Here is a 27,247-nt window from a genome sequence, read left to right as displayed (position 1 = left end):
TTCTGGGGGCCTCTGGATGTCTGGAGTTTTGATCTCCTCCATACCTGCTTCACACCCTGGAGGACGGGGCTGTGGCCCCCCCACACTCCCTAGCAGATCGTTACATGGAGAAACCTTTGGAATACAAGCGCGCTGATCCACACAGGTATGCACACGGGTGTTCACTGCTCGTAGACCCAAATTACACCTTTCTTGGCTGCTACTTCGAAGCACATCTGTCCTGCGTGCTGCACAACAACATTGAATATTTAGTATTTACTGCTGTTTACACTTAGCTAGATTAATGCGATGGTGTTGTGTTTAGTATGTTGCTTTGTTTTTTTTTTTTTTGTCTTTTTTTGCTTGTTTTCTATTCTTCTCTCAACAGGTGATCCAGGAGATTTTTATTTTTTTTCTCCCCCCCTTTCTCACTGTCCCTCTCCCCTTCTGTTTTTCCTTTCCTTCCTCTTTCTTTCTCCCTTTCCTATCCCTCACTCATGTCTGTCCCGTCTGTAACATCTGAAAATAAAATATAATAAATAATAAAAACAAAGATCGACCAAATGAACCAATACGGCAATGCCACGATGATCCATTTGGCAAAGTAAATCCATTGGGTATCCTTGTTGGTCTTCAGACAACAATTCTGATGGCTAAAGAACCAAATGGGACAGGCGAAAAAAAAAAAAATTAATCTGTGATAAGACATAACTTATCAAGATAGAACCATGTAACTAAAGATGAACCAAACTGTTCACAGTTTTATCTAACTCTGTTTTAATAAAGGCTGGTGACCCCTGCTATAGAGTCTGACAGCTGCAGGGATTATATACAAATATTCAACTATCCCAGAATTAAACCAGGTCTAAATAAAAAGGAGTGAGCATCACTACAAAGGTTAACTCAGTGGTCCTAATGCTACAGTTTGATATCAGCAAACACCAGCGCATACATTGATGTGACACCACAGCCATGCTATCATTGGAAACACTGATAACAGCATAAATCGAATTAAATCGCGACTTGATGAGACCTTCTGAGTATCACTAGAAATATTATAAACAGTCTCCATACCACAGTTTCCTTTCAGTAAACACCGACAGCATTCACTGTTAGCATAGCACATCCATGTTAGCAGTGTATAACTGGATGGTTTAGCATATATTAGCACAGGTATCAATAAAGGACTACCGTATTAAATACTTTTACTAACCTCAGGAAGACGGACAGGCGCTCTGCAGGTGGGATTGAGCGCCTGTAGTTGGTGTCTAGGCGGGCGATGCTGGGACCGACGAGGGGAAGCAGGTCCTCAAACTGGCTGACGGTGATAGCGCTGGAATCGGCCGTCATCCAGGCGCGGCTCCTGGAGCAAATGGTGAAACTCACCAAACTGCTCACGCCTCTGGAGGACCTGATGGACCCAGGTACGGCGAGGACGTCTTTTACGCCGCTGCTCTGCTCTCCACAGTACATAGAAAAGGGAGACTCTCTCTTCAAGCGCTAGCTCGACAGCTGCCATCTTGCAAAGATACCGGTCTGGCACAACTCCCTCCCACATTCCTCCCACATTTCCGGTTCACACGCGTCAAAATATGATATTTTGACGCGCGATGGATTTTTCTTGGACACGCGTTGAGACGCGAATGTGCACGCGTCAAATCAGGGGCGTTTGGGGCGTTTTATTCGCGTCCATCGCGTTCGGTGTGAACACACCGTTACACAGGTAGCCAGCAGCTATGACCAGCACTACTTGTGCAGTTAATAAAAGGACAGGTAATGTTTGTCGCGCTGTTGCACACACAGCACGCTCGTTTGTTTTAGTTCGTCAGTTGCAACAAGACAGCTTACCAACGTGTACGTAATAAGCCAATACTCCTGTGTGCTATACACTACAGTGCTGTACACCTACTTACTGGTTTTGTGGCATCAGTCTGTGTCTCTGAGTTAACTTGTGTTTCTCCTACAGCTCCGGACCGGAAAAAATGCGCGTGCTCTTTGTGAGCTCGTTCCCGGCTCATAACCAGCGCGTTTTGCGGTCAAGGGCGATCATTGGTTAAATGTGAACATGTGACTGATGCAAGCGAGATCCTTTTATTTAGCAAAACTGTGATTAATAGTTAAATGTTATTGTTGAGGGGCACAGACAGGACTCGCACGCACACACACATTAAAAAAAATAATAATAATTTTTTTTAAAAAGTTGCCTCAACAAAAGGGCACTTTGGGCACCCATCAGGAAAGGGGCGGGTGCTCAAGCCCCTCTAGCCCCCCCCCCTCTGCACGTGCCTGCCTGTAAGATGTCCAAGACGTTTTGATACTGGTTCAAAATAACTTGGATTTGAGGCACAGAGACTATGCTTTGCTCATTCATAGAATCTTCCAATAGCATAACACGTCTCTCCACTTTCATTTTGATATATTACAAATCGTTTAAAGTTAAAGAAATTTTGATCATCATCATTCAACATAACAGTGAATGAATGACGTTTGAGTACACGACTGTAATCTTCGGAGTGAAACACCTCGCCATCTGTAATGATTCGTTGAAAGTACTTTACTCTGCTCCTTTGTACCCCATAATGACTCAGTGCCATATAGTCATCCCTCCTAATTAATCGCACTTTAGGATGATTAAGTGCAGTGATACCATGTGTGTGAGTTACATGTTTTAACTGTTTAGGTCTTGTTAGAGATTCAAATATCTCCTTGCATTCATTTGAGGCATCTTTCAGTAAAGTCTGGCCATAAAATGGTAAGGCCTTCTGTAGCCAGAACATTTTACAATCTGTAGCGCAACCCCTTGAGTGCTTTTGATCATGTCTAGTAGTTTAGCATTGTAAGACTCAAACACAAAGGCGGAACGAGCCCACAATGGCCCCCAGTTAACTACACTTCTTGGTAGTGATGGGATTTCCAACTCTTTTTAGAGATCCGGTACTTTCGGTTCGGCTCACTAAAAAGAGCCGGTTCTTTTGGCTCCGAACCGGCTCTTCAGGTTGTTTTGTTGCTTTAATTAATTTATTATTAACAATACTATAAAATTATGCACAAAAGGAATTACTAACGTAAAAAAAAAAGTGGTTTTATTTATATATGTTTATATATAAATATATGCGGTGGCCCCTAGAGACAAAACACGTACAAACTCATGATATCTTCAAGACAGTCATTGGTCAAACTGTTTTTGAGCTTGAGTGCCAGAAATAGTAGTTGGTTTTGCTCTTTAGTTTGACCTGAATCCACTGGGACCTCTACCTGAACAGGACCTGCAGTGCACTCTTCTTCATTAGTCATCAGCAGAGTTCTGTCTTCTGGAAGGATGTCTGGGATTTCCTTGAAAAGAGAAGAAGGAGAGAATTATGGGTCCTGTAAACATCACATTATAAATCTTCAGTGTAAGAGCATTAGCCTAGTGGATTACAGCAGACATTTGAAATTGGCCTTATTCACTAACTGTGCACTATTTGACATGTCCATTCAGTCTTGCCAAAATCTAAGTGTGCTTTGGCTGACCAAGATTAACTCTCAAAATGAATGCTTAGTGCTTTCTTTCATGATAAATTCTGTAAGAATATATGATTGCAGTAGAAAGTAGGAATTACCGTAAAAATCATAATTAGAACAATGATTACTTGTTTTATTTTTTTCTTGTTCAATGCACTAATACATGAATATTCATTAAAAAATTAATACGTTTAGAAATGTCATGATCTTTTTGATTTCATTTCTTGACTTGAAAATTCAACTAACTCTTGTGTACTTATTTCGACAAATCTATAGTGTTATATTCATAATAAATTGAATTTAGGTTTATGCATTAAATGTGTTTTCATTACAGTTAACCCAAAATGTTTATATTCCACCACTAACCTTAAAAAGAGACCAATAAGATGGTCATTTATTATTTGGTATAACTGAAGTAATTAAATGCTAAGGGATAAGATAAAATGGATAATAAGATAAAAGGAATAAAACTTTATTTTGGTAATCATCACCCTCAAGTTGTTCTGAACCTGTTTCTTTGTTCTGTTGAACACAAAATAAGATATTTTCAAGAATGTTGGTAACCAGTTTCTTGTCCCTACTGACTTCCATAGTATTGTTATTTTATACTATGTCCATACTATGTCAATGGGGACCAGCAACTGTTTGGTTATCAACATTATTTTATGTTAACCTTTCCAAAATTGACTTTTCTGTTGCAACATTTTTTGACAATGATTTTTAGTCTTTTCCCAAAAATCGTTGGTTTTCTTCAAACTACGTGACATCCATTATTTCCTAACATTACGTAGTCCATATATATCCAATATGATTTTACACCCTCAATAAATACAAAGTATGACCTAGTAACAGAAAAAAAATCTGATATTTCAATAAGGAACAGTCAGCATTTCACAAACATTACACTTGTTTTGAGAGGGTGAAAGCTATCACAAAAGGACAGAAGCTGTAGCTACCTAGTGAAACTTTTTTCTGCTCTCCATTATTTATGGAAGCATCACTTCATTCATTATTGCAGACAAAACAAAAAAGAGACAAATCAAATAAAAACTTCAAAATGCTACAAACAAAAATAAGCATAAGAAAACTGTAAAAAAAAAAAAAAAACCTGTTGAATTTTAGTGGTATTTGATGAGGGTGTTGACTGAGCATCCATCCATCTCTAAAGAAACAACAGTTTCATGTGTGACTGATGGTGCCAACAGTGTTTTTTTAATGGGAGTTGGTACAGTAGCATATGAGGAAGTGAGGCTGATACAGTGACTTTGTAAACACTCTCACATTACAGCAAATATTATAATGATACTTCTCTCATGACAACTTGCCATCTACAACTAACTATTTTCCCATAAAGGTGAAGATGGTCTGCAGGGCTGGCACATTCATGAGCTTTCTCTTTAAGGTGTAAACTGTAGTAGGATAAATGATACATTTTCTCACAATCAGCTTCTTGTATGGACTTACAAATATTTACAAATACAAACACATTTTCAGTTTTTGCAGTTGATGTTAAAATCATTCAATCCAAGCTGTAACTTGCTTGGTGCATCACAATGACCAAGCCATGTTATGCTATGTGTAAATGATGCTTTTCTTTGAGTTGCTGCAATGAAACTTTGTCAAATCAAATCATATCAAATCTGATTTGCTTTCAAAGTGTTTGTTTCCTTTTTTTTAAACTGTCTATTTTATGGCTGTCCAAAGTTCTTTATTGATCTGTTACACATTTTAGGTATTTTGTTTTTTATAGAAATACTCCGAAATCATCATGAAGCACTTGGGTGTGACACTGAGACCAGTGGAGAAACATACATGGGAACAAGACTGACGGGGAGAAAGAAAGAGAACACCGAATGCAGAGACAAGACTAAATGGAAAGGATAAGGCTGACTAAACATGGGGCATGGAAACTCCCCTGTTCCGTGCTCCATGATAACAGAAACCTACAGACTAGAAAACAAAACTAAGAAGACCTAAGAAAACAAATATAAACAGAGGGATCACAACTGTACACCAAAACGAGGAACAGAACCTTAACCATAGAACATTAAACAACCCAGAATCAAAAGTCCAAACACATTTACACTGAGCCAAAGACCCAGGAGCGTGACATCTTTGTTGACCAGCAGTCAATAAATGAAATTAAACATCCATGAAATTCAAGATGGGTGGAGAGAATTGCATAAGGTTGGTAAAGACAGGGGTAGTGAAGCATGGAATCAAAACATACTTAAGTATTTTTAGTGCATCTCTTCCTGGTATTGAAATGTAAATATAAGAAAGTGTATATAAGTGCTCATCTCTACTTGAGGGGTGAAGCTACAGGCTGACACTTGAAAGAGGAGAAGACATTCTACAGACAGGTATGTTACAAATATGCTGAGGATCTTCTATCCTTTCTTTATCAAACTGCTAATCACTTTTGTTAATGTGTTTCTTACAGAGACACTAAATATCATCATGAAGCTGCTGACTGCATCTGCACTTCTCTGTGCAATGATGGCTCTGATCGCTGCTCAGGGTAAGTATAAAAGTATGTAACTAGTATCATACTGAATGTTGTGCATGTCAATGGGCAGCTGTCCAAATAATAAGATCTATTTTTAAATACATGTTTTTAAAAATAGAAATCTAAAGGAAGAAAATGACACATTTTCCAGTTGAAATTTGTTGAAAAGTAAAACTATTGTCAATAAAACACAAGTTAATGACCATAATTATAATTATTCCAGTAAAGGGGGAATTGAGTCAGCATTTTGTCACACAATATGTTTGCTTTGTCTTTAGATGAGTGCTATGTTCTCAAGAAGTCCTCATCATGTCCCACTGGTTGGACTGAGTCCAACAACAAATGTTACTTCTATGTTTCTACACCCTTACCCTGGGGTGATGCTCAGGTAATAACATCAGGACTCACCGGTTACTGTGACTGTGTTTCTTTGATTCTTTAATATTTGGATAAGACCTTATAATAATATTTTTTTAATATTATATTAAACATTTTTATATTGACAATTATTAAAATGTTATCAAAGCCAATGTACTGTTAAAATTTGTTTAAAATTATAATAGTATGTATTGATCATTGTTAATGTTATCATTTATTGAATTTTAATAATGCTATCATTTGTTCAAATATGTATATATGTCATATATGGCTTTACTTTTTAACAAGTAAACAGTAACAATATATTAGTAAACAAGAAATACAAACAAAGAAGCAAACAAACTAAAGTCTCCAGTTTCACGTTCCTACAATTTATGCCATGGATAAATCACCTGTCAATTTTTGCTTCGATTAAAACCAGTTCTTATATGTACTGTGAAATATGCATCCAAGCTTATAATAGCAAATATGATTTTTTTAATTTATAAAAATAATGCTAATTATTGCAGTAAATGGTTTAAGCCACCAACATTAACTGCATGAAATAATTCTGAATGATAAATGATTTTAAATGTATTAATCATTAGTCCTTTCAATATAATAATTTTAAAAAAACGTTACTTTTTATTACTTGTTGAATTGTAAGCTATTAATAAAAGGTCAGATAATTAAAATCAATAATTTTGTCACTCAATGTAAATATTTCTTGGTATGTTTTATTATTATTTGTATGTTTGTGGTGGTGTAATCATGAAGGTTGTTTTATAAATCTTCTGTAACTCTTCTGTCTTTTTGTTTACTGTAGAGAAACTGTCAGACCATGAGTGCAAACCTTGCATCTGTACGGAGCCTTGGGGAATACCAGCTGATTCAGAGGGTGATATCTGATGGGAGTAGAGCTAATGGACGAACATGGATTGGTGGTTCTGATGGTCAACAGGTATGCCAGTCTGCCAGTTAAAACATAAATCTATCCACTGGATATTTTACTTATTTCTCATTCTTATCTTTTTTTTCATTGCCATATAATTCCATATATCTTGTTTCATATATTTGATATCTTCAGTTTCTATCTACAATGTCGGTAGTAGTGAAAGTAAAGACAAACCAATAAATGAGAAGGTGTGTCCAAACTTGGTAGTCGATGTATAATGTTAAAGTGCAGTTTCGTTAAAAAACGATTTCTTATTTTTAACTTTTTTCTGTTCTGTAGGAGGGTTATTGGTTTTGGATCGATGGAACACGTTTCCAATACACAAACTGGTGTCGGGGGGAGCCTAACAACTTGGGCAGCGAGCAATGCATGGAAATGAATTTTTCAGGTATAAAATTGTAAATAATATATACAAGTGCTATTGTCATTATACATAAAACCAAAAAAACCAAAATATTTTTCTCATATATTCTATATTTTTGTGTCCATGCAACAAAAATTTCAGTTAAAGTTGATTTTTGGTGCTTACAGGAGACCTGTGTATGAATGATCAGTCTTGCCAGTCCCGATTCCCTTCTGTCTGCATTAAGAGTAAGTGATGATTCCTGGACTGACATGAAGGCACGTCATCTGAAAAAGAAAGAAATCTTCTCATATATCACTCAAAATATCTGTTTTCACATCTTTACCTTTTTCTTTTGCTGTAACGATGCATAAGGAACGAAGCGACAAGTGACATAAAATAGTGTGATTGTGTCTTTTAAAAGGAGCAATTGAAATGTGTAATGGAAAGAATGCTTTTAGCAAAAACTTAAAAACAAAACTTTTTTTCTCTTCTGCATCATTAAACTATTAAGCATTGAATCAAACTGGTCTGTGAGTATCTGTGTTTTTGTGTAACATTATGTAAGCTTTCAGTTCAGTTTTTAAACACTCACTGATTAGATTAACTCACTGATAGATTAACCCACGTATAAATCTGCTTGAAACTACACCAATTTCTCTTGAAATTACTTTAATCTTTTTAATCCGATGCTATTTGCTTCTGCGTCCTGTTTCTGCTTTTGATGGCATGAGCACACACGAGCATACAATTAGACACACACACACACACAAAACACACACATGATGAGGTCTCTCTTTAAATAAGTCTCCCCTCCTTTGCTTCCCTCTTCCCAAAATTTTAATTTCACCTAATAGTGCTAAATTTCAGAAATAACTAAATATTTTGCTAAAGCTTTTGTACATTGTCATACTTGTTAAGATACAACCTTGCACCCTTTTCACAAACCTCTAAACACAAACTGAACTTTTTTTCACAAAACCTCTGCAAATACATAATAAAACCATGTTAGGTTACTTTTATAACAACTTCTGGGTAAAAGTCGTAGGTTATTAGTTTAAATGTTGGTTTAAAAGTCGTGACTCAAGAGTTGGGTTGGCGATGTGCTGGGTTCTTTAATTAACTCCCTGGCTTGAATAATTCTATTGGGTCATAGGTTCGCTAGCTTTGATCAAATATTGGGCCAAAATTTTACCCAATTGTTTGTGTAGAAGATACGCTTCAGAAGAAGCCACATTATTCTTCTGAAACGCATTTTCAACTAGACTGTGACCTGATCAGATATCACTGATTTCTCCTCTACTATGAAATAAAACATGGTAAGCAAAAAGTGAATTCCAACACTCTAAAAATCACTGGGTTATTTTTGATAATTACACTTTACTGGTTTATTCTAGAACTTTGATTAAAGGCCTTTTTACAGACAACAGCTAGCTTGTGATGAAGAAAGATAAAGTTATTTCTACTTAAAAATGCTCGATAATGTCTTTTAAACTTATTATTTGAAATGAGGCTGAGGTTGCTCTGTTTGACAAATTATTTAGAGATTACTACATCTAGAAAATATTTTGGTTTTGCATCTTTTGTTGAATAGATGAATCTCAGGACATGAATCAAATATGACCAAATTAACGAGGGCTCATTTAGCTATGATGGAAGCATAAAATGTTGCTCATTAAGGTGTATGAAATGATCTGAGAGGGAGAGTCCCTCTTGCCACTTGTAATGTTGGGTTGTGTTCAGTGGTTGAGAATAGTCGGTAGAAACCTTAGCAGGATAGTAGGAAGGATACACGATCATACTGGTACTGGGAATTCCACAGCGTATCCTTTAGTGCACATTCTCTTCATCAACCACACAAGGCCTTGCAGGAGGTCTCCTCTCTTCAGGAACTTACTCTGCAGGAGGGGGAGCTACAAGAGAGGTGGAGGAAGATCTCAGCCTGGGCGTCTATAGAGATTGAAAATGTGACGTCACTCAGGGGTAAAACCGCAAAGAATTCTGGGAACTCGTGGCAAGAGGTACTAGCGCACGCAGGCTTTCAATTGAAATCAGTTATACAGCGATAAAAAGAAACACAAAAAATGGCAAGAAGCTGTTGTGTTATTAACTGCAATAGCCGGTCGCATGACAGCCACGGGAAGCCGACGGGTAAAGAGATCGGTTGTTATCGGATTACGTCGTTGAAGAGAAATTGTTCGAGCCATGTTTCCGAAGTAACAAAGAGGCGACTGGATTGCAGCCATTCAAAGACCAAATATAACGTCCCAGAACACTCCAGCTCACAGGTTAGTCTGCTCCAAGCATTTCCACAAAGGTCAGTCTGCTGTTGTAGTTAATACATCATTTTCATAACATAATTGGTGATATAGGTTACAAGCAAGTCTGGCGCTGAACAGAAATTGTCGCGCTATGCTCCTTTATTTATTGTGCATAAATAGTAAATTGTCCTGACAGAATATTGTGTTTCGCTTCTGTTATTATGGTACACTGACAAAAACATATACTTTTATTCACAGGATAAAACAAGTTTTTTGTATCACTAATTGCCCAGTACGATTACAGCATACAATATTATTGTCACTGCTACATTTCTGTGATGCTACCAGAAATTATTTCCACTACTAATTAATTACCGTTGAGCTCAAAGTTCCCATTATTAAACGGTTAACGAATGTGTATTTATGAAGACGATTTGTGAGACTGGTAAACTTATGATACGTACGATGGTCTTTCGTTCTACACGGTGCATTTCAAGGTCCTGTACCCATCTGTCGGTAAACTGTACCTGGGCTTGTTGCGGTGACCTGAAGTTACTAAACTTCACGAGTGTATGCACTCACTCCAAGAACCGTATAATTATAAATATGAGCATGGTGAAGTTGGGCAGCACGCTAACGTATTTTGTCCCTCTGTGTGCTCGTAAGGATTTAACACTTTCACTGCTTTGATTTTTTTCCTCGTATCTTTTCTTTGACTTTTCATCATGTCTGTCTTTGTACGGACCGGCATTGTTCTCCTTCGTTTTGTACATACCTTTTTGGGGGGCAAAGAAAAAGCAAGAATTTATTGGAACCGAAGAATGAATGCTTTGCAGTGCTGCAAATGCTTGCATTTGATGCGGTACTTGGATTGTTTTGCCACGAGTTACCGGCATGCACGTGGTCTGTCAATCTCTATTGTCTTGTGTAGTCTGGAAGATGAGTGGATGACGGGGTGGGTGCAGTTTTCTCTGTGGTGGGGTCGGGTGGGCTGTCCTGGGCTCTGCAAGGCCAGGCGGCGCTGCTGAACTAGGGCCCCCCTTTCCCTGGCGGGTTGCCAGGGAGGTAAGGAAGGGAGGAGTCACTTGCCCCTCCCTTCCTTACCTCCCCATCTCCAGCTGCCTCCCTCTTCCCGCTCCACCACAATCACCCACACATGCAGGGCCTTGGGGTAAAGTTGTGTCACCAGGGTGCAGGGGAGGCATCCCCCCTTCTGGCTGCCTGTGCCTCAATTTTATCCCACAACTTAGACATTCACCTTACTCACACTCGCATTACACATATGTAACCACGGTAACTTCTGACCCCACTTCCGCCAGTCCCTTTATTGTGGCGGGAATGAACCCTGCATAAGTTCCGGGTCAATCAGCTGCATGTTCCCTGCTCCTCTGGCTGTTGTTGTCCCTGTGGTTGGCGTACTTGTCAGATATCGACAAACACTACAGACCAGTTGACAGTGTGCAATAACCTGGCCGATTCATTCATCTTTACACTACCTCAAAATTGAGTCAACGGTGAGTTAGTCGTTTGTTTTGTTTTGTCACAATTAATGAAAATGCGGAGCCGGTAATACGCCGGCAAGCTAATGCTAGGCTAGCGACAGTAAGTGCAATTACTAGTTTTATTTATTGAATATTGTTGTTTTTGTTTATTCCATTATGGCCGAATGTTGACTTAACGTATCTAGAGTTGAAGGAGTGATTTGAATTTTCTAGTTTTGTCCGTTTTGGATGTTTTTTGTTACTTTTCTGATGAAATGCCAAAACGGCCTATGAGATTTTGCATAGAGTTAAATTCCATTGAGATTATTGAATCTGTTGCGCAACACCTGTGATTAAATGAGTTTTGTAAATATATTTGATTAACTTTGGATAATGTTTATTAGCTTTATTGCTGATATACTTTGACCCATGAGAATGGTTTTCTATAATAGTATTTTGAATGAAATTCATTATAAGAGATGATGGTTTATTGATTGTTGTATGAAACATGGCATTAATTAGTTGTCTTTGTTATTTATGGATTTATGTATTTATTTTGTCACAGCAGTAGAATGCTGTTTCATTTTCTTCAGTGAATGATAATTTATGTTTTTGACCTTGTTTAGGTCAGGTTTTTTTTTTCTTTCGCGATCAGCGCGTGATGGCGAGCCACCCGACCACCGCTACGTTGCGGTAGGAATCGTAAATCTATGGACTGAATTAAACTGTTGACACATGACCTATCACAGGTCTATGGAACTAAACTAAATCTCATACTGGACTACACCTCATCCCACCTCCTTTTGGAACCTAATAAGCTGTTTTGTATTGTCAACATTATTTTTGTTTGTGATATATATGCATATTTTTTAATTTTTTTGTACATCTGTCTATACATTTCTCATAACAAACATAATATATATATTTTGAGCTCTAATTTGCTTTCCTGTGTTTTATTCACACACTCAGGCTCCATAGTCGAAACTAATTCTGATAGCTCATTGTCTATGAAGCTGCAGTACGGCGCCCTGGTCCTTTAACCGCGTTACACATACATATAGGATCTTGGGGGTGGGCACACTACACGGTACCCAAAAGACCATCAGGGTGTACAACCTCACTCCTGGCGTCGTTGCCCACCTCTCAATTTTAAATACATGTAGACATTGAGGGCTATCAGGAGGGGCTATGCGCTTACCTGCTGCTCTCTGGCAGGTAGCTTCATGCCCTCCTGGGTTTTTGATAGAAGTAACTTTTAAGTTTAAACTGCAGATGTCTATTATTAAAAGATACCTCCGTTATAAAGCTTTCAAATGTATTAAAATGTTCATATATTTTTGTATCACATGCCATTACATCCTGACACACACACACACACACACACACACACACACACACACACACACACACACACACACATACACATGCTAATAAGTAAGCTTGAAAAACAGGAAATGCTACGCAACTGTCTCTTGGTATAAATAAATCTGACTGCAATGCCTCGGTTGTGAGTATGATCCAATCTCTCACCCGTGCACGTAGTTCTCTGAAAACTCTCTGACTGTCTTGTATTCCTTCATTGTACTTAAAATGTCACAAAACCACTGACATTTAATTGGTCCTTCGAGCCGGATAGTTGACTGATATTATTATATCGATTATTAGTCCAACTGTCCACAGACGGAGTCTTCGGATCCTGACGTCGTGACCGCCTGCACTGCAAACGCTCGCTTCCAGGAAGACGAGGAAAGCCCACAGTCGTAAATTCGTCTGCTGGCCGGTGCTTACACAGGCTTCACGGCGACAGGACTCGATAACACCGGAAAAGAACACAGCGCTACTTTGAAGGTGAATATAACACAGTCATAAACATCATGCGTTTGAAATAAATCGACTTTACAACGACACTCATACCTGTAGAATCCTGTGTGGACACTAAGGGAGGTCCTGTGTGGGCCGAAGGTTCGAAAGTAACCTATAAGACGGGATTGCACTTCCTGTGTGGATCGCACCCGCTAAAAACTTTAACAAGGGAAGGTTAGAAAGTAACCTATAAGACGGGATTGCACTTCCTGTGTGGATCGCGCCCGCTAAAAACTTTAACAAGGGAAGGAGTGTCGAGTAAAAGCAGGTTTTCGTTTAGGCGCAATGTATGTGTGTAAAGAGTAAGTACGCCTTTGAATAGAGACTCTAGGTCTCTGTACTACTCTTCTGTTTTCCTGTGAGGTATTGTGTGGTGGGGAAGAGAAAAGGTTGCGCTTCATCGCATAAAATTGGGGCCGCCCTGAGTTTAGCTCAGGGTAGAAGGCTGCCTCAATAACCTCCTCCGACCTTTGTATCCACCAAACTTCATAGTGTATGTGTTGGCAGTATTAATAAAATAAAAATAAAACAAATAAATTAAAATGGGAAATAAACCCACAAGACCTGAATTAACCGCTGATGAGCAGTGGATGGAGAAAATCCATCCAGGTGCCGGCCAAAATAAGCGCAAATAAGGGAGACCCTCCAAACAGAACTAAATAATGAAATATAGTTGGCATGACGATCATGCCCAGATTGTATAAAATAAATAAAAGGAAATCATTCACATGAAAACCTTTTCTATAAAAAGAGAGATGCATAAGGTAGATTAAGGCTGTGTCATTGTTCTGCCAAGGAAAGTGCGTGAAAAGATAAATGTCTCCATCTTGGAAATGGGTGAGACTGCAGCTCGCCCACAGTCCTTGATGGATACAAAATAAAATATAATAATAAACTACTTGGTTCGACATGCAACAGAGAGAATGAATGTGACTGAAGGTTGGATCTGAGATGAGGCAAACAGAAGACCAGTCTAAAAAATAGGCACAAACCTGTTCAGAGAAAAAGCAAATTTGTACAGATTGGATGAATTCTAAATTATCTGTTTGCTGAGTAAGATGATCCTAACTATTAATAATATTAATAATGATATAAAATAATAACAGGAAGTATCCTAGTCAGTATGATGTGAGATGGATAATTGTTATGAAGTAGTCTGCATCAAGCTTAAGGTTTGCTCAAACTCAGTATAATGACATATGAGATGAAGAAAATAAAGGCAATATTTGAACCAATTAGGTGCATAGAGGCACTTAACCTGTTTGAAAACCTGTCATTTATCCTAGATAAAAGATTACTGAGATGTGGAGCACATTTATTATAACAACTAATAGGCCAAACCCTGTAGATAATAGCTAAACCTACAGGATTGAGAAGCTGAATTAAATATGTGGACACTGCTAAGTTGATGAGCATGTTACACTTTTTTATCTTTGTTTTATTTGTTTTTTAGAGCAGAGGCTGCATGCTATTGAAAGCCCACACATGCAGCTGTCTGTGAGCTCAGTTTTTCCCTGACACTTCTGCTTTGTTTCTGGCAGCATTTTTCTTTGTCTTTTTGTGTCCTGACTCAATACAAGCAGCGCTACAACCAGTGTATGAGAGAATCAGAACCATACTAGCCCCAAGACCTGATTATGCAAAAATAGGAGAGACTAAACAAAAAGAAAATGAGACAGCCTCTGATTTTCTGGATAGACTGCCCCCAGTCTTCCGACAAAACTCAGGTTTAGAATATACTGAAGGCCCGGAGACACCATACCAACAACAGCTAAAAAATGCATTTTTGAAGGGCCTCCTCCCAAAAGTTAGAGCTCATGTAGATAAACATTGGGTCACCCAAAATACTGGGAACCTACCCGATGCTTTGCAGTATGCAGAACATGCAGTGAAAGTCCAAAAGAACAAAGCAGCCCTGTGGAGTTTTTGTAGTAACCACTGAAGGAGAAATTGTTGCATACGCAGGAAGAAATCCACAAAAAGGGAAAGGCAGGAAACAGAACAGAGATGACAAAGAAAAACACAGGAGGTGTTATAACTGTGATAAAGAAGGGCATCTTGCCAGAGATTGCAGGAGCAGACAGAGGGAGGACCGCAGGGATAGGCGGGACAACAGGGACAGAGGCAGGGACAGATATGACCGCCCTGCTAGACGAGAAAGGCAGGACAGAGACGACAGGGACAGTACTGAGGAAATGTGACTAGGCCCCCACCCAGACACCTCAAACGAACAGCAAGAGTGTGGGGCTGAAATTTTTAACATTCATCAGTTACTTTTGGGTTCTGAATACAAACCAGAGGTAACTATTTACATAAATGGCAAACCTTACACAATGTTATGTGATACTGGCGCATGTATGACAGTTCTGACAGAAGAACCCCCGAGAACACACTTCTCAAAGGATGCCCGTGTGGTCACCTCAGCCTCCGGGCACACTACCACACAATTGTTAACACAAAAGTTAGACTTCCTACATGCAAACAGCGACCGAAAGTGCAAACTACAATGCATTATTGACTCTAGCTGCCCGGTAAACCTATTAGGCCGTGACGGACTGATGAAGCTAAGAATAGGAGTAGTTCCTGAAAGCAATGGCATGAGAGCAGAATTAATGCTCTCAGAATCACACACGCTCGTGTGTCACGGGGATGGTGAACCACACTATTATTGGACGCTGGCTTTGCCATCCTCTAAACAGCTAATTACAATAACTGAGAGATATTTACCGCGAACATCAGAAGTAATGCCGCACAATGAACTACATCATACTCTGCGTTTTAAACAAACACCAGGCCCTGACCCAGAGTATGACACTCAGGTCCACCGTCTAGGACTACAGAAACTAACCTTGCAACACCTTTATGTTACAAAAAGCGGAAATGCTGTGTGCTCGGTAATCCAACCCCCCAGAGTAAGAGATTTAAATAGGATGCCTGCCCCACATGTTTCCACAGCAAAAAACTCCCAAACACAATGGAAAGATCTAGGGATCGTTCTAAAACGAGTGCAGGATGATTATTATGAAAAGACAGAAGACACACATGAGGGCTGGCTTCAAGGCCGCAGGACAGGCTGTATGAGATACACTCTGGGGTGGGTTTTAAATGTAAAGCCCAGCACCCACCTAACTGACTCTCCAGCCTCATGCCTTGTAACTGAGAGGGCAGAATGATCGCAGTTGGCACCTGTAGATGAAACAGACATTGTAAACTTGCCAAAATCCCTATGGTCCACTGGACCAACAGATGTCGGCCTGATAAAAAACGCTGACTCAATACAAGTAAAGGTAATCTCAAAACACAGACCAATGAAGCCGCAATATCCACTATCTGCAGAAGCAAAAAACGGAATCCGCCCAGTTATAGCAGATATGGAAAAAGCAGGGATTCTCATAAAAACAAATAAAACAACGTGTAACACACCTATATTTCCAGTAAAAAAAGCAAACACAGGGAAATATAGACTTGTTCACGACTTAAGAGCAATTAATGACATTACAGAACAAATACCTCCTGTTGTGGCGAATCCACATACAATATTGAACCAAGTGTCACCCAGAGAAAAATGGTTCTCAGTCATAGATCTTTCTAATGCATTCTTTTCCGTGCCCCTGCACCCAGAGTCACAAGGGCTATTTGGCTTCACGTTTGATAACCAGAAATACACATACACACGCTTACCACAAGGTTTTCAAAATAGTCCAACACTATATGCGGAAGCTCTTAAGCACTCAATGTCTACTTGCACTCTGCCTGCTCCAGGAAAGTTCCTACTATACGTAGATGATATTCTGGTGACCGGAAACACGCAGACAGACTGCAAGGCAAACACCCTCACCGTGCTATATCACCTAGCACAGCAGGGTCACAAAGTGTCACAACACAAGTTACAACTGTGGCAGTCAAAGGTCATATATCTAGGTCATGAACTGACAGACTGACAACTGACATATCTAGGTCAAGGCAGACAGCGTTTAGACAGCAGAAAAGTAGCTGTACAATACGCTTCTAAGCCTGTCGCCAAACAACAAATGATGAGTTATTTAGGTCTTTGCAACTTTTGCAGATGTTGGATACCTGAATATGCACTGCTGGCCACCTTTGCAAAACTTGATCTATGGCAAACACTTAGTTCTGAAAGATGACATAAAATGGACACCAGAGGCAGATAAAGCATTTATTGACTTGAAACTTGCCCTGCAAACAAGTACAGTTTTAGCTTTGCCTGACTGTGACAAGCACCCTCCTTCCTGCAGAAGTAGATGGTGCCGAACACAGCTGTATGCAGAAGCTAACTTAAAAAAAAAAAAAAAAAAAAAAAAAAAAAAAAAAAAAATGAAACCCCGACCAGACATTTTTAGTACACTGCAGCCTACTGTTTTAGAAGCGAAACCTTTAGCTTCCTCTTTTTCAGCACAGAGTGAATAACTAACGGCTATCATACGTGCATGATGCGCAAAGATCAAGATATATATATTCACACTGACAGTCAATATGCGTTGCACACCAAAAAAGATAATTCAGAAATTACTGAAGGCAATAACTTCGCAGGCCAAGCCGCAAAGAAGGCCGCACGGCAACCAATATGAACTTTAATGTCTGAAACTTTACAGCTAATACCACTTGATGTACTTCAAAATGAATAGGAAGCCGCTCCTATAGAGGAGCAAAAGAAATGGTTAAAGTGTGGAGCACGGCTACAAAATTGCTACACAAGACAGCAGCATTAGTGACAAATAGCTTAAAGCATTTGTCAAGGGGTGGAATGATGAGTATCCTCCCCAAACACTTCTATACTCAAAATTTTGAAGCTTCAGCACAAGAGCCTATCAGAACATGCATGATTTGCCAGAAACATAATGCCCAAGGGAATCTAAGGCCCCAAAGAGGTCATTTCCCCACTCCACCTCACCCATTTCATACCATACACATGGATTTTATCCAACTAAACAAACTAACACCTTTTGAGATAGAGCCAATAGATAAATCAATAAGAGAAACAACATTAGCAGAATGGATGGCAAAGCTGCTAGAGAATAAAGAAATAATAACGAACAATCAACTGCCGAGTGATTCTCTTCCAGTCTCTTCCAGGTTGAAACCAGGCGACTGGATCCTGATCAAAGTACTCCAAAGAAAAAACTGGAGCACTCCCAGGTGGGAAGGCCCCTACCAGGTCCTGATCACCACGCCCACGGCATGCAAAATTGCTGAACGACCTTCGTGGATTCATCAAAGTCACACCAAAAGGGTAGAGCCTACCTAAAGCATAGACCCTAGTCTCCTCCAGACCTCTTTGTGTTCGCCCGGTGGGGGGTAGGGTGATCAGGTGGCAACACTCGTGAACCCACCTCTCTGGCCGGGGTCTACTCACTGGGGGTCTTGAGAGAGAGACACAAGGTCAAGAAGAAGAGACGCTCACCCAAGGGAAAATCATCCAATCAAGATGACCAACATGCTATTACCAACTCTTCTGAGCCTGCTGGTTGTCTCCCAGACACACGGGTTCAACCCTTGTAATGACACAGACGGACAGGCAAAGAAAACAGACGACCTTTACCTGTGTTACAACAAGACAAGCTTCACCTCTACCGTATGGATACCTTTTAACTCATTCTACATAGGAGGATACAAAGCCGAAGCCTGGAAAGGCTACGACTGGTACCTATCCAGTTCAGACGGAAACAACCCAGGATGGGACACCGTTTTCACTTATACTGGAAATGATTGGATGCCATATCAAAGCAGTCAACTGCAAGAATCAGCAAAAAACCTTTCAAAGCAAATGAACTTGACGAAGACAGCCGAACACCTGATCCTCAACTTCCACACGCTGAACAACCCATTGCTGGAGAAGCCACCAAAATCACAGAAAAGAACCCACCTGGTTCCAACGCTGGCAAGTAACTCTAACTGCTACCATCTGACCCTATTTATCTACAAGACCGGAAAAGATCCACATCACTTCGTGTCAATATGCAATAACATAACGAAAGGCATGGTCCCATCATCCACAGAGGCGCCACAGGAAGAAGACGAACCAAACGGAAGCCCGGCTTTATCTGCAGGCCCACTCTCAAAAACGATGAATACTGCCATAATAGTGGGACCAAAACTAAAGCCAGACGACTGGTTCCGAGTCACCACAGGGATCACAGGACACTCAAATAACTGGTTACTATTGGCAGAACAAGCAGCTCAAGATGCTAGTGATGACTGCATGGTCTGCCTAGGACCAAGACCAATACTGAGAGTGGTACCTGCACCTATGGAAGAAAACTGCCTGACAGCTGTAATGAACCATACCAACATTCAAGACAAGAACTGCACAAAATGGGACAGAATCTTTCCCATCACCAACGAAGAAAAAAGAAAACCCATATTCTCACAAGATGTGATGGTAGCAAACCACACCTGCATAAATATGATAGGCCCAGGAGAAAGGCTGGGAAGCCTCAACGCAACTAGCTGCCTAACCATTACAAAGGTGGACTCCTCATTCAAGCCACGAAGCAGAGCTGATGTCTGGTGGTGGTGTGGAGACCCAAACCTGTATGATCGTTTGCCTAACAACTGGATCGGCATGTGTGGATTGGTATCACTGTTGTTACCCACTCAGGTTGTAAAACTCAAAGCCACGGATATAACTATAACAGAGGACGACTGAAGATAAACCCACGACAAAAGAGATCAGCACCAGAACAACCTGGACCAGACCCAACGTACATCGATGCCATAGGCATTCCCAGAGGAGTACCAGACGAATATAAACTAGTGGACCAAGTGGCTGCCGGTTTCGAATCGTCGGTGTGCTGGTGGTGTACAATCAACAAGAATGTGGACCGAATTAACTATATCCACTATAACGTCCAGAGACTAGGAAACCTGACACAATCAGGCTTCCATTCAGTGGCCGAGCAACTAAGAGCCACCTCACTGATGTCTTTCCAGAACAGAATTGCATTGGACATGCTACTGAGCGAGAAGAATGGGGTGTGTTCGATGTTCGGAGAGCAATGTTGTACCTTCATCCCTAACAACACCGCAGCTGATGGAAGTCTGACCAGAGCCCTAGAAGGCCTGAAGACTCTGAACGAGAAAATGAAGGAGCATTCTGGAGTTGACACTTCTACGTGGGACAACTGGATTGACATGTTTGAGAAATATCGGAGTTTTGTGTCATCAATCCAGGTATCTGTAGCAGTATTCGCAGCCATACTCACCTTGTGCGGATGCTGTTGCATACCTTGTATCAGAGCACTGATAAACAGACTTATCGCAACAGCCATAACTCCCTATGTCACATCCCCACCAGAGACTATGATGCTCCTTGAAAACAATGAAAGTGACACAGACTCTGAGGAAGAAGAGGACAACATATAAATAAGGAAAAAGAATTTATAATGTTGAACATTTAACTTTGCTAAATGACACTCTAGTTGAAAATGTACCCGCAAGTGACTAGAAGTTGATAAGATGCAAAATATTTGAACAACAGCAGGGAATGATAGAAGTAACTTTTAAGTTTAAACTGCAGATGTCTATTATTAAAAGATACCTCCGTTATAAAGCTTTCAAATGTATTAAAATGTTCATATATTTTTGTATCACATGCCATTACATCCTGACACACACACACACACACACACACACACACACACACACACACACACACACACACACACACACACATACACATGCTAATAAGTAAGCTTGAAAAACAGGAAATGCTACGCAACTGTCTCTTGGTATAAATAAATCTGACTGCAATGCCTCGGTTGTGAGTATGATCCAATCTCTCACCCGTGCACGTAGTTCTCTGAAAACTCTCTGACTGTCTTGTATTCCTTCATTGTACTTAAAATGTCACAAAACCACTGACAGTTTTAAATGCACCTTAGAACACACATGCATCAACACTACATATGAGCAGGCGGAGGGAGGTTTGGAGTCTTCACACACCCCCGTTCTCTACGGCCTGTTGGAGCAGGGGGACTAGGAGGAGGAGATGGCCGCCCGATCGGGGTCTGGAAAGTGGGGCCTCACTGCTGCTGCCGAGCTGGGGCGGTCTGCTTCTCTCCACCCCCGTTGTGGGGAACAAAGACCAAACGGCTTAATTTATTAAAACAAGGAGAAAACGATCACCTCTTCACTGGGGTGAAGAATTGGGCCGCTACGGCGTGGAGGTACAAGAATCAATCAATTTACACATCATATTCATATGAGTACGGTCCTATTAACCTTCATGCTGTACAGCAGCGGTCCCCAACCTTGTTGCGCCACAGACCGGTTTGTTAGACACGGACTGGCCTTTAAGATAAATACAACCACATAAAATGATCCGACCAAGACAAAAACTGTGGTATTTTGTAAATATAATAATAAACGTGAATGTAACGTTATTAGCAGCGTTCTCCTGAAAATGTGCCAACATTGAGAGCAACATCCTCCTCTCTGCCGCTTAATGCTCTCTGGTCGCTATGGTAACGTAAATATTTCTTTCAAAATAAGACACACAACTACAACACGGGAAAGACCCAGGGAAACAGAGTTAACGATAAAAACCCCGAAAACCATAAATTTCACAGCGGCGCCTCAACTTTCATGGCCCGGTACCAAACGACTCACGAACCGCTGCTGTACAGAACCTGTGATGTCCAGACGGTGTTCCTCTGGTTTTCTGCTGTGAAAACTTTTGGGTTTAGGGATTAACATAGTTGCCATGGTTTCCTTTCTTCTCTTATTTGTTGTGTATGATCAGGACAATTCTGGAGAAGATGGGCCTGCAGGTGAAAGTCACCCCCTTGCAGGCCAGAAGACATGAGATAACTTCAAAGAATACAAAGTATGTATGTGTGTTATCAAGAAGATATTTCTTAAGAACACAAGTTAATAAATGTGCAATTACTAAGAGTTGTTGTGGTGTTTTTATTTGCCTGCTGTCATTTTTGATTTCCTCTGCCTTTAGGATTGCAAGTATCCAGGCTCAGGAGAGGGGGTCAGTGGGAAGCCCACTGCTGCTACTTGGCCCTGGTTTACCCTCATGGATGAGGTGATAGGACAGATGCTTTCCATTAAGCCTCCTGTCCTAATGTCCTCTCTCCTTGAGGACACTCCAGGGCCAAGCACAGCAGTGGGTGACCAAAACGACAGCAATGACGAAGCAAGTCAGCCACCTATGACAGGGAGAAGGAGGAAAAGAGACCGGGATGATGAGCTGCTAGACCTCATCAGAGAGGACATGAGGCAGCAAAGAGAGGCTGAGGAGAGGAGAGCAGGGAGAGGATGGACACACTGTGTTCACTTCTAGAAAGATTAGTTCCCAAATGAGTTGATTCAAGCAAACAGTAATTGTCACTGAACTCAATTTGATTTACAGGCATTTTTAACATGTATGAACATAACGCTAACTTTGAACAATATTACATGGATATTTATTTGATAGCAATAAAGTAAATAACAGTAACAATTAACCAGACAAGGGAAACAACAATCCTCATACCAGGTATGCAGGAACTTCACTGTGACATGTGTACATCCTAACACCTAAAAGAAATGGGATGAGGGCAGGCAAAAGGTGACTTGGAGAAATTCCGCTGTGGCTGCTCCTGCTGTGGTATGAAAATGACGACTGCTCCAGTCTGTACCACAGGAGAGAATGGAAGTGTGGTTGGATGATGATGGCGAGGGTTGCATTTCTTCTTTAAAGGTGGATCAAACGACTTGGAAATGAACCTTGGCAAAACATACTGCTGACGTCGAGAGCACCAAGTGGCGAGGGCCTCCAGGAGAGCAGCTGAATCCTCCTTCCCTGGGCCGCCCATGCCAAACAGTTCAAAACAAAAAGTGGCTCTCAGAGCTGTTACTATTGTTCTTAATCCGTTAATGTCCAGAAAGGTTATGGTGAAGGTAGGGGATGACAAGAAGTTGTCTAGAAACACAACCTCTGGAAGCCTCTTGTACAGGGAGTGCAGAATTATTAGGCAAGTTGTATTTTTGAGGAATAATTTTATTATTGAACAACAACCATGTTCCCAATGAACCCAAAAAACTCATTAATATCAAAGCTGAATGTTTTTGGAAGTAGTTTTTAGTTTGTTTTTAGTTTTAGCTATTTTAGGGGGATATCTGTGTGTGCAGGTGACTATTACTGTGCATAATTATTAGGCAACTTAACAAAAAACAAATATATACCCATTTCAATTATTTATTTTTACCAGTGAAACCAATATAACATCTCCACATTCACAAATATACATTTCTGACATTCAAAAACAAATCAGCGACCAATATAGCCACCTTTCTTTGCAAGGACACTCAAAAGCCTGCCATCCATGGATTCTGTCAGTGTTTTGATCTGTTCACCATCAACATTGCGTGCAGCAGCAACCACAGCCTCCCAGACACTGTTCAGAGAGGTGTACTGTTTTCCCTCCTCGTAAATCTCACATTTGATGATGGACCACAGGTTCTCAATGGGGTTCAGATCAGGTGAACAAGGTGGCCATGTCATTAGTTTTTCTTCTTTCATACCCTTTCTTGCCAGCCACGCTGTGGAGTACTTGGACGCGTGTGATGGAGCATTGTCCTGCATGAAAATCATGTTTTTCTTGAAGGATGCAGACTTCTTCCTGTACCACTGCTTGAAGAAGGTGTCTTCCAGAAACTGGCAGTAGGACTGGGAGTTGAGCTTGACTCCATCCTCAACCCGAAAAGGCCCCACAAGCTCATCTTTGATGATACCAGCCCAAACCAGTACTCCACCTCCACCTTGCTGGCGTCTGAGTCGGACTGGAGCTCTCTGCCCTTTACCAATCCAGCCACAGGCCCATCCATCTGGCCCATCAAGACTCACTCTCATTTCATCAGTCCATAAAACCTTAGAAAAATCCGTCTTAAGATATTTCTTGGCCCAGTCTTGACGTTTCAGCTTGTGTGTCTTGTTCAGTGGTGGTCGTCTTTCAGCCTTTCTTACCTTGGCCATGTCTCTGAGTATTGCACACCTTGTGCTTTTGGGCACTCCAGTGATGTTGCAGCTCTGAAATATGGCCAAACTGGTGGCAAGTGGCATCTTGGCAGCTGCACGCTTGACTTTTCTCAGTTCATGGGCAGTTATTTTGCGCCTTGGTTTTTCCACACGCTTCTGGCGACCCTGTTGACTATTTTGAATGAAACGCTTGATTGTTCGATGATCACGCTTCAGAAGCTTTGCAATTTTGAGACTGCTGCATCCCTCTGCAAGATATCTCACTATTTTTGACTTTTCTGAGCCTGTCAAGTCCTTCTTTTGACCCATTTTCCCAAAGGAAAGGAAGTTGCCTAATAATTATGCACACCTGATATAGGGTGTTGATGTCATTAGACCACACCCCTTCTCATTGCAGAGTTGCACATCACCTAATATGCTTAATTGGTAGTAGGCTTTCGAGCCTATACAGCTTGGAGTAAGACAACATGCATGAAGAGGATGATGTGGACAAAATACTCATTTGCCTAATAATTCTGCACTCCCTGTAGTTATCCACAGCGTGAATTATGCGCCAGCAATAATTCCAAAGCTGTGCGAGGTACTTTCCCTCTGAGGCAAAAGGTGAGTCCGCTGGATCCATCTTGTGGTCGCGTCGTTCTGTCAGGGCTCTGTGTGCGGGCAGGCGGAGAGGAGGATCCAAACGCAGGACTCTGACACTAACTTGAAACTCAAAAACCTCAGCTTTATTGCTGGTACGAAAACAAAACATGAAGTGAACACGGAATATGGAGAACAGAAACACACAGGCATAATCTGATGGTACGACACAACACCAAGCATGGGAAAACACAGGGCTTAAATACACAGGGTAGTAATGAGGGAATGGGCAACAGAAGGGAGACACAGCTGGGGGAGATCAGGGCTAACGAGACGGGGGAGCTAAGCTGCACACTCTAACATAAGACAAAGACTTTCACAATAAGACAGGAAGTCAAAGGAGCTTGCAAAGAAAAGCGTCTGGACTTCTTTAAGTTACTTGAAGACGTTTCACCTCTCATCCGAGAAGCTTCTTCAGTTCTAAGGTCAAATGGTGGAGAGTCCCAGATATAAACCTAGTGGGAGTAACCCCCCACAGAGGGACAAAAGGACACCCTGATGATCCTCTAATCGCCTGAGCCAAGGTGTGAAACTGGGTGTGGGTCCCAATCAGCCAGAGTTTCGGGTGAATTCATTGTGAAACCTGGCCCCACCTTATCATGCGAATTCCTGAGATCAGATGGCCCAGGATGTGAGTGGGCGTTAAGGCGTCTGGGAAGGGATCTCAAAACTGGATTATAGATGGCAGAGAGTTGGTGTCGTAAACCCTCGCCTCTGTTCAAAGATGGTCGCTCACAGTGGACATAGATGGCTTCTTTCACTCCTCTTTTAAACCATCTGTCCTCTCTGTCCAAAATGTGAACATTGGTATCCTCGAAAGAGTGTCCTTTATCCTTAAGATGCAGATGGACAGCTGAGTCATGTCCTGTGGAGGTGGCTCTTCTGTGTTGTGCCATGCGCTTGTGAAGTGGCTGTTTGGTCTCTCCAATGTAGAGGTCTGAGCATTCTGCACTGCACTGTACAGCAAACACCACATTGTTAAGTCTGTGTTTTGGCGTTTTGTCTTTCGGGTGAACCAGTTTTTGTCTGAGCGTGTTGCTGGGTCTGAAATGCACCGGGATGTCATGCTTGGAGAAAACTCTCCTGAGTTTCTCTGATACACCGGCTACATAGGGGATGACAATGTTGTTGCGTCTGTCCTTCTTATCCTCCCTGGCTTGTGTCTGGTCTTCTTTTCTGTGCCTCTTTGCTGACTTTAATAAGAACGCCCATTTAGGATAGCTGCATGTTTTGAGTGCTTCTTTTACATGTGTGTGTTCCTTCTTTTTTCCTTCAGGCTTAGAGGGAACATGTTCTGCCCGGTGGTGTAGGGTCCTAATTACTCCAAGTTTGTGTTCCAGAGGATGATGGGAGTCAAAGAGGAGGTACTGGTCTGTGGGTGTGGGCTTCCGGTAAACTTTTCTTTGCAAGCTCCTTTGACTACGATGACCTGGATGACTGAGAACCTTCATAGACAATAAGACAGGAAACAAGAATTACTAAACTAGATGCAGACATGACACTGAGAGACAGACTAGACACTGAACAGAAACTGCAACACACATGAGAACCCAAAACCTAAGAACTGATCCCTAACCAAGAATAACAGAAACAGATCTATAATGATAATAATAAACAAAGCACCAGAACATCAGAAAACAATCCATAATGAAAAAAATAAACCAAAACATAAACTCAAAATACTGGGTCCAACGGACCCAGAAACGTGACAAGTTGGTTTTGCTCTTTAGTTTGATGTTGATGAATTATGGGTCCTGTAAACATCACATTATAAATTTTCAGTGTAAGAGCATTAGCCTAGTGGATTACAGCAGACATTTGAAATTGGCCTTATTCACTAACTGTGCACTATTTGACATATCCATTCAGTCTTGCCAAGTATGCTCTGGCTGTCCAAGATTAACTCTCAAAATGAATGCTTAGTGCTTTCTTTCATGATAAATTCTGTAAGAATATATGATTGCAGTAGAAAGTAGGAATTACCGTAAAAATCATAATTAGAACAATGATTACTTGTTTTATTTTTTTCTTGTTCAATGCACTAATACATGAATATTCTTTAAAAAATAATACGTTTAGAAATGTCATGATCTTTTTTATTTCATTTCTTGACTTGAAAATTCAACTAACTCTTGTGTACTTATTTCGACAAATCTATAGTCCTATATTCATAATAAATTGAATTTAGGTTTATGCATTAAATGTGTTTTCATTACAGTTAACCCAAAATGTTTGTATTCCAACACTAACCTTAAAAAGAGACCAATAAGATGGTCATTTATTATTTGGTATAACTGAAGTAATTAAATGCTAAGGGATAAGATAAAATGGATAATAAGATAAAAGGAATAAAACTTTATTTTGGTAAT

At 40.6% G+C, this 27,247-nt stretch overlaps 2 protein-coding genes across 2 annotated transcripts; both read left to right on the top strand.

The window, feature by feature from the left end:
- The first annotated feature begins 5,761 nt into the window (after positions 1 to 5,761).
- Positions 5,762 to 8,173, top strand: LOC106675463 (ladderlectin). The gene is made up of 6 exons (XM_024801375.2): positions 5,762 to 5,846; positions 5,927 to 6,004; positions 6,271 to 6,380; positions 7,176 to 7,310; positions 7,584 to 7,692; positions 7,836 to 8,173. The coding sequence occupies exons 2-6, from the start codon at positions 5,944 to 5,946 to the stop codon at positions 7,901 to 7,903; spliced, it is 483 nt and encodes a 160-aa protein (XP_024657143.2). The 5' UTR covers positions 5,762 to 5,846; positions 5,927 to 5,943; the 3' UTR covers positions 7,904 to 8,173.
- A 4,875-nt stretch (positions 8,174 to 13,048) lies between these two features.
- LOC143415022 (uncharacterized) lies at positions 13,049 to 21,079 on the top strand. The gene is made up of 2 exons (XM_076880343.1): positions 13,049 to 13,237; positions 18,337 to 21,079. Exon 2 carries the CDS (start codon positions 18,699 to 18,701, stop codon positions 19,917 to 19,919), a length of 1,221 nt encoding a protein of 406 aa, XP_076736458.1. The 5' UTR covers positions 13,049 to 13,237; positions 18,337 to 18,698; the 3' UTR covers positions 19,920 to 21,079.
- Positions 21,080 to 27,247: the final 6,168 nt, after the last annotated feature.

The sequence above is a fragment of the Maylandia zebra genome, linkage group LG3 (assembly GCF_041146795.1).
Source record: "Maylandia zebra isolate NMK-2024a linkage group LG3, Mzebra_GT3a, whole genome shotgun sequence".
In the NCBI taxonomy this organism is placed as follows: domain Eukaryota; kingdom Metazoa; phylum Chordata; class Actinopteri; order Cichliformes; family Cichlidae; genus Maylandia; species Maylandia zebra.
This window is presented reverse-complemented; position numbering and strand designations above follow the sequence as displayed.

Excerpts from the sequence above, each read along its gene's own strand:
- LOC106675463 (XM_024801375.2), top strand. The coding sequence starts at position 5,944 with ATGAAGCTGCTGACTGCATCTGCACTTCTCTGTGCAATGATGGCTCTG. Across the intron at positions 6,005-6,270 it reads GGCTCTGATCGCTGCTCAGG|ATGAGTGCTATGTTCTCAAG; the intron begins GTAAGTATAAAA and ends CTTTGTCTTTAG. Across the intron at positions 7,311-7,583 it reads GTGGTTCTGATGGTCAACAG|GAGGGTTATTGGTTTTGGAT; the intron begins GTATGCCAGTCT and ends TCTGTTCTGTAG.
- LOC143415022 (XM_076880343.1), top strand. The coding sequence starts at position 18,699 with ATGACCAACATGCTATTACCAACTCTTCTGAGCCTGCTGGTTGTCTCC.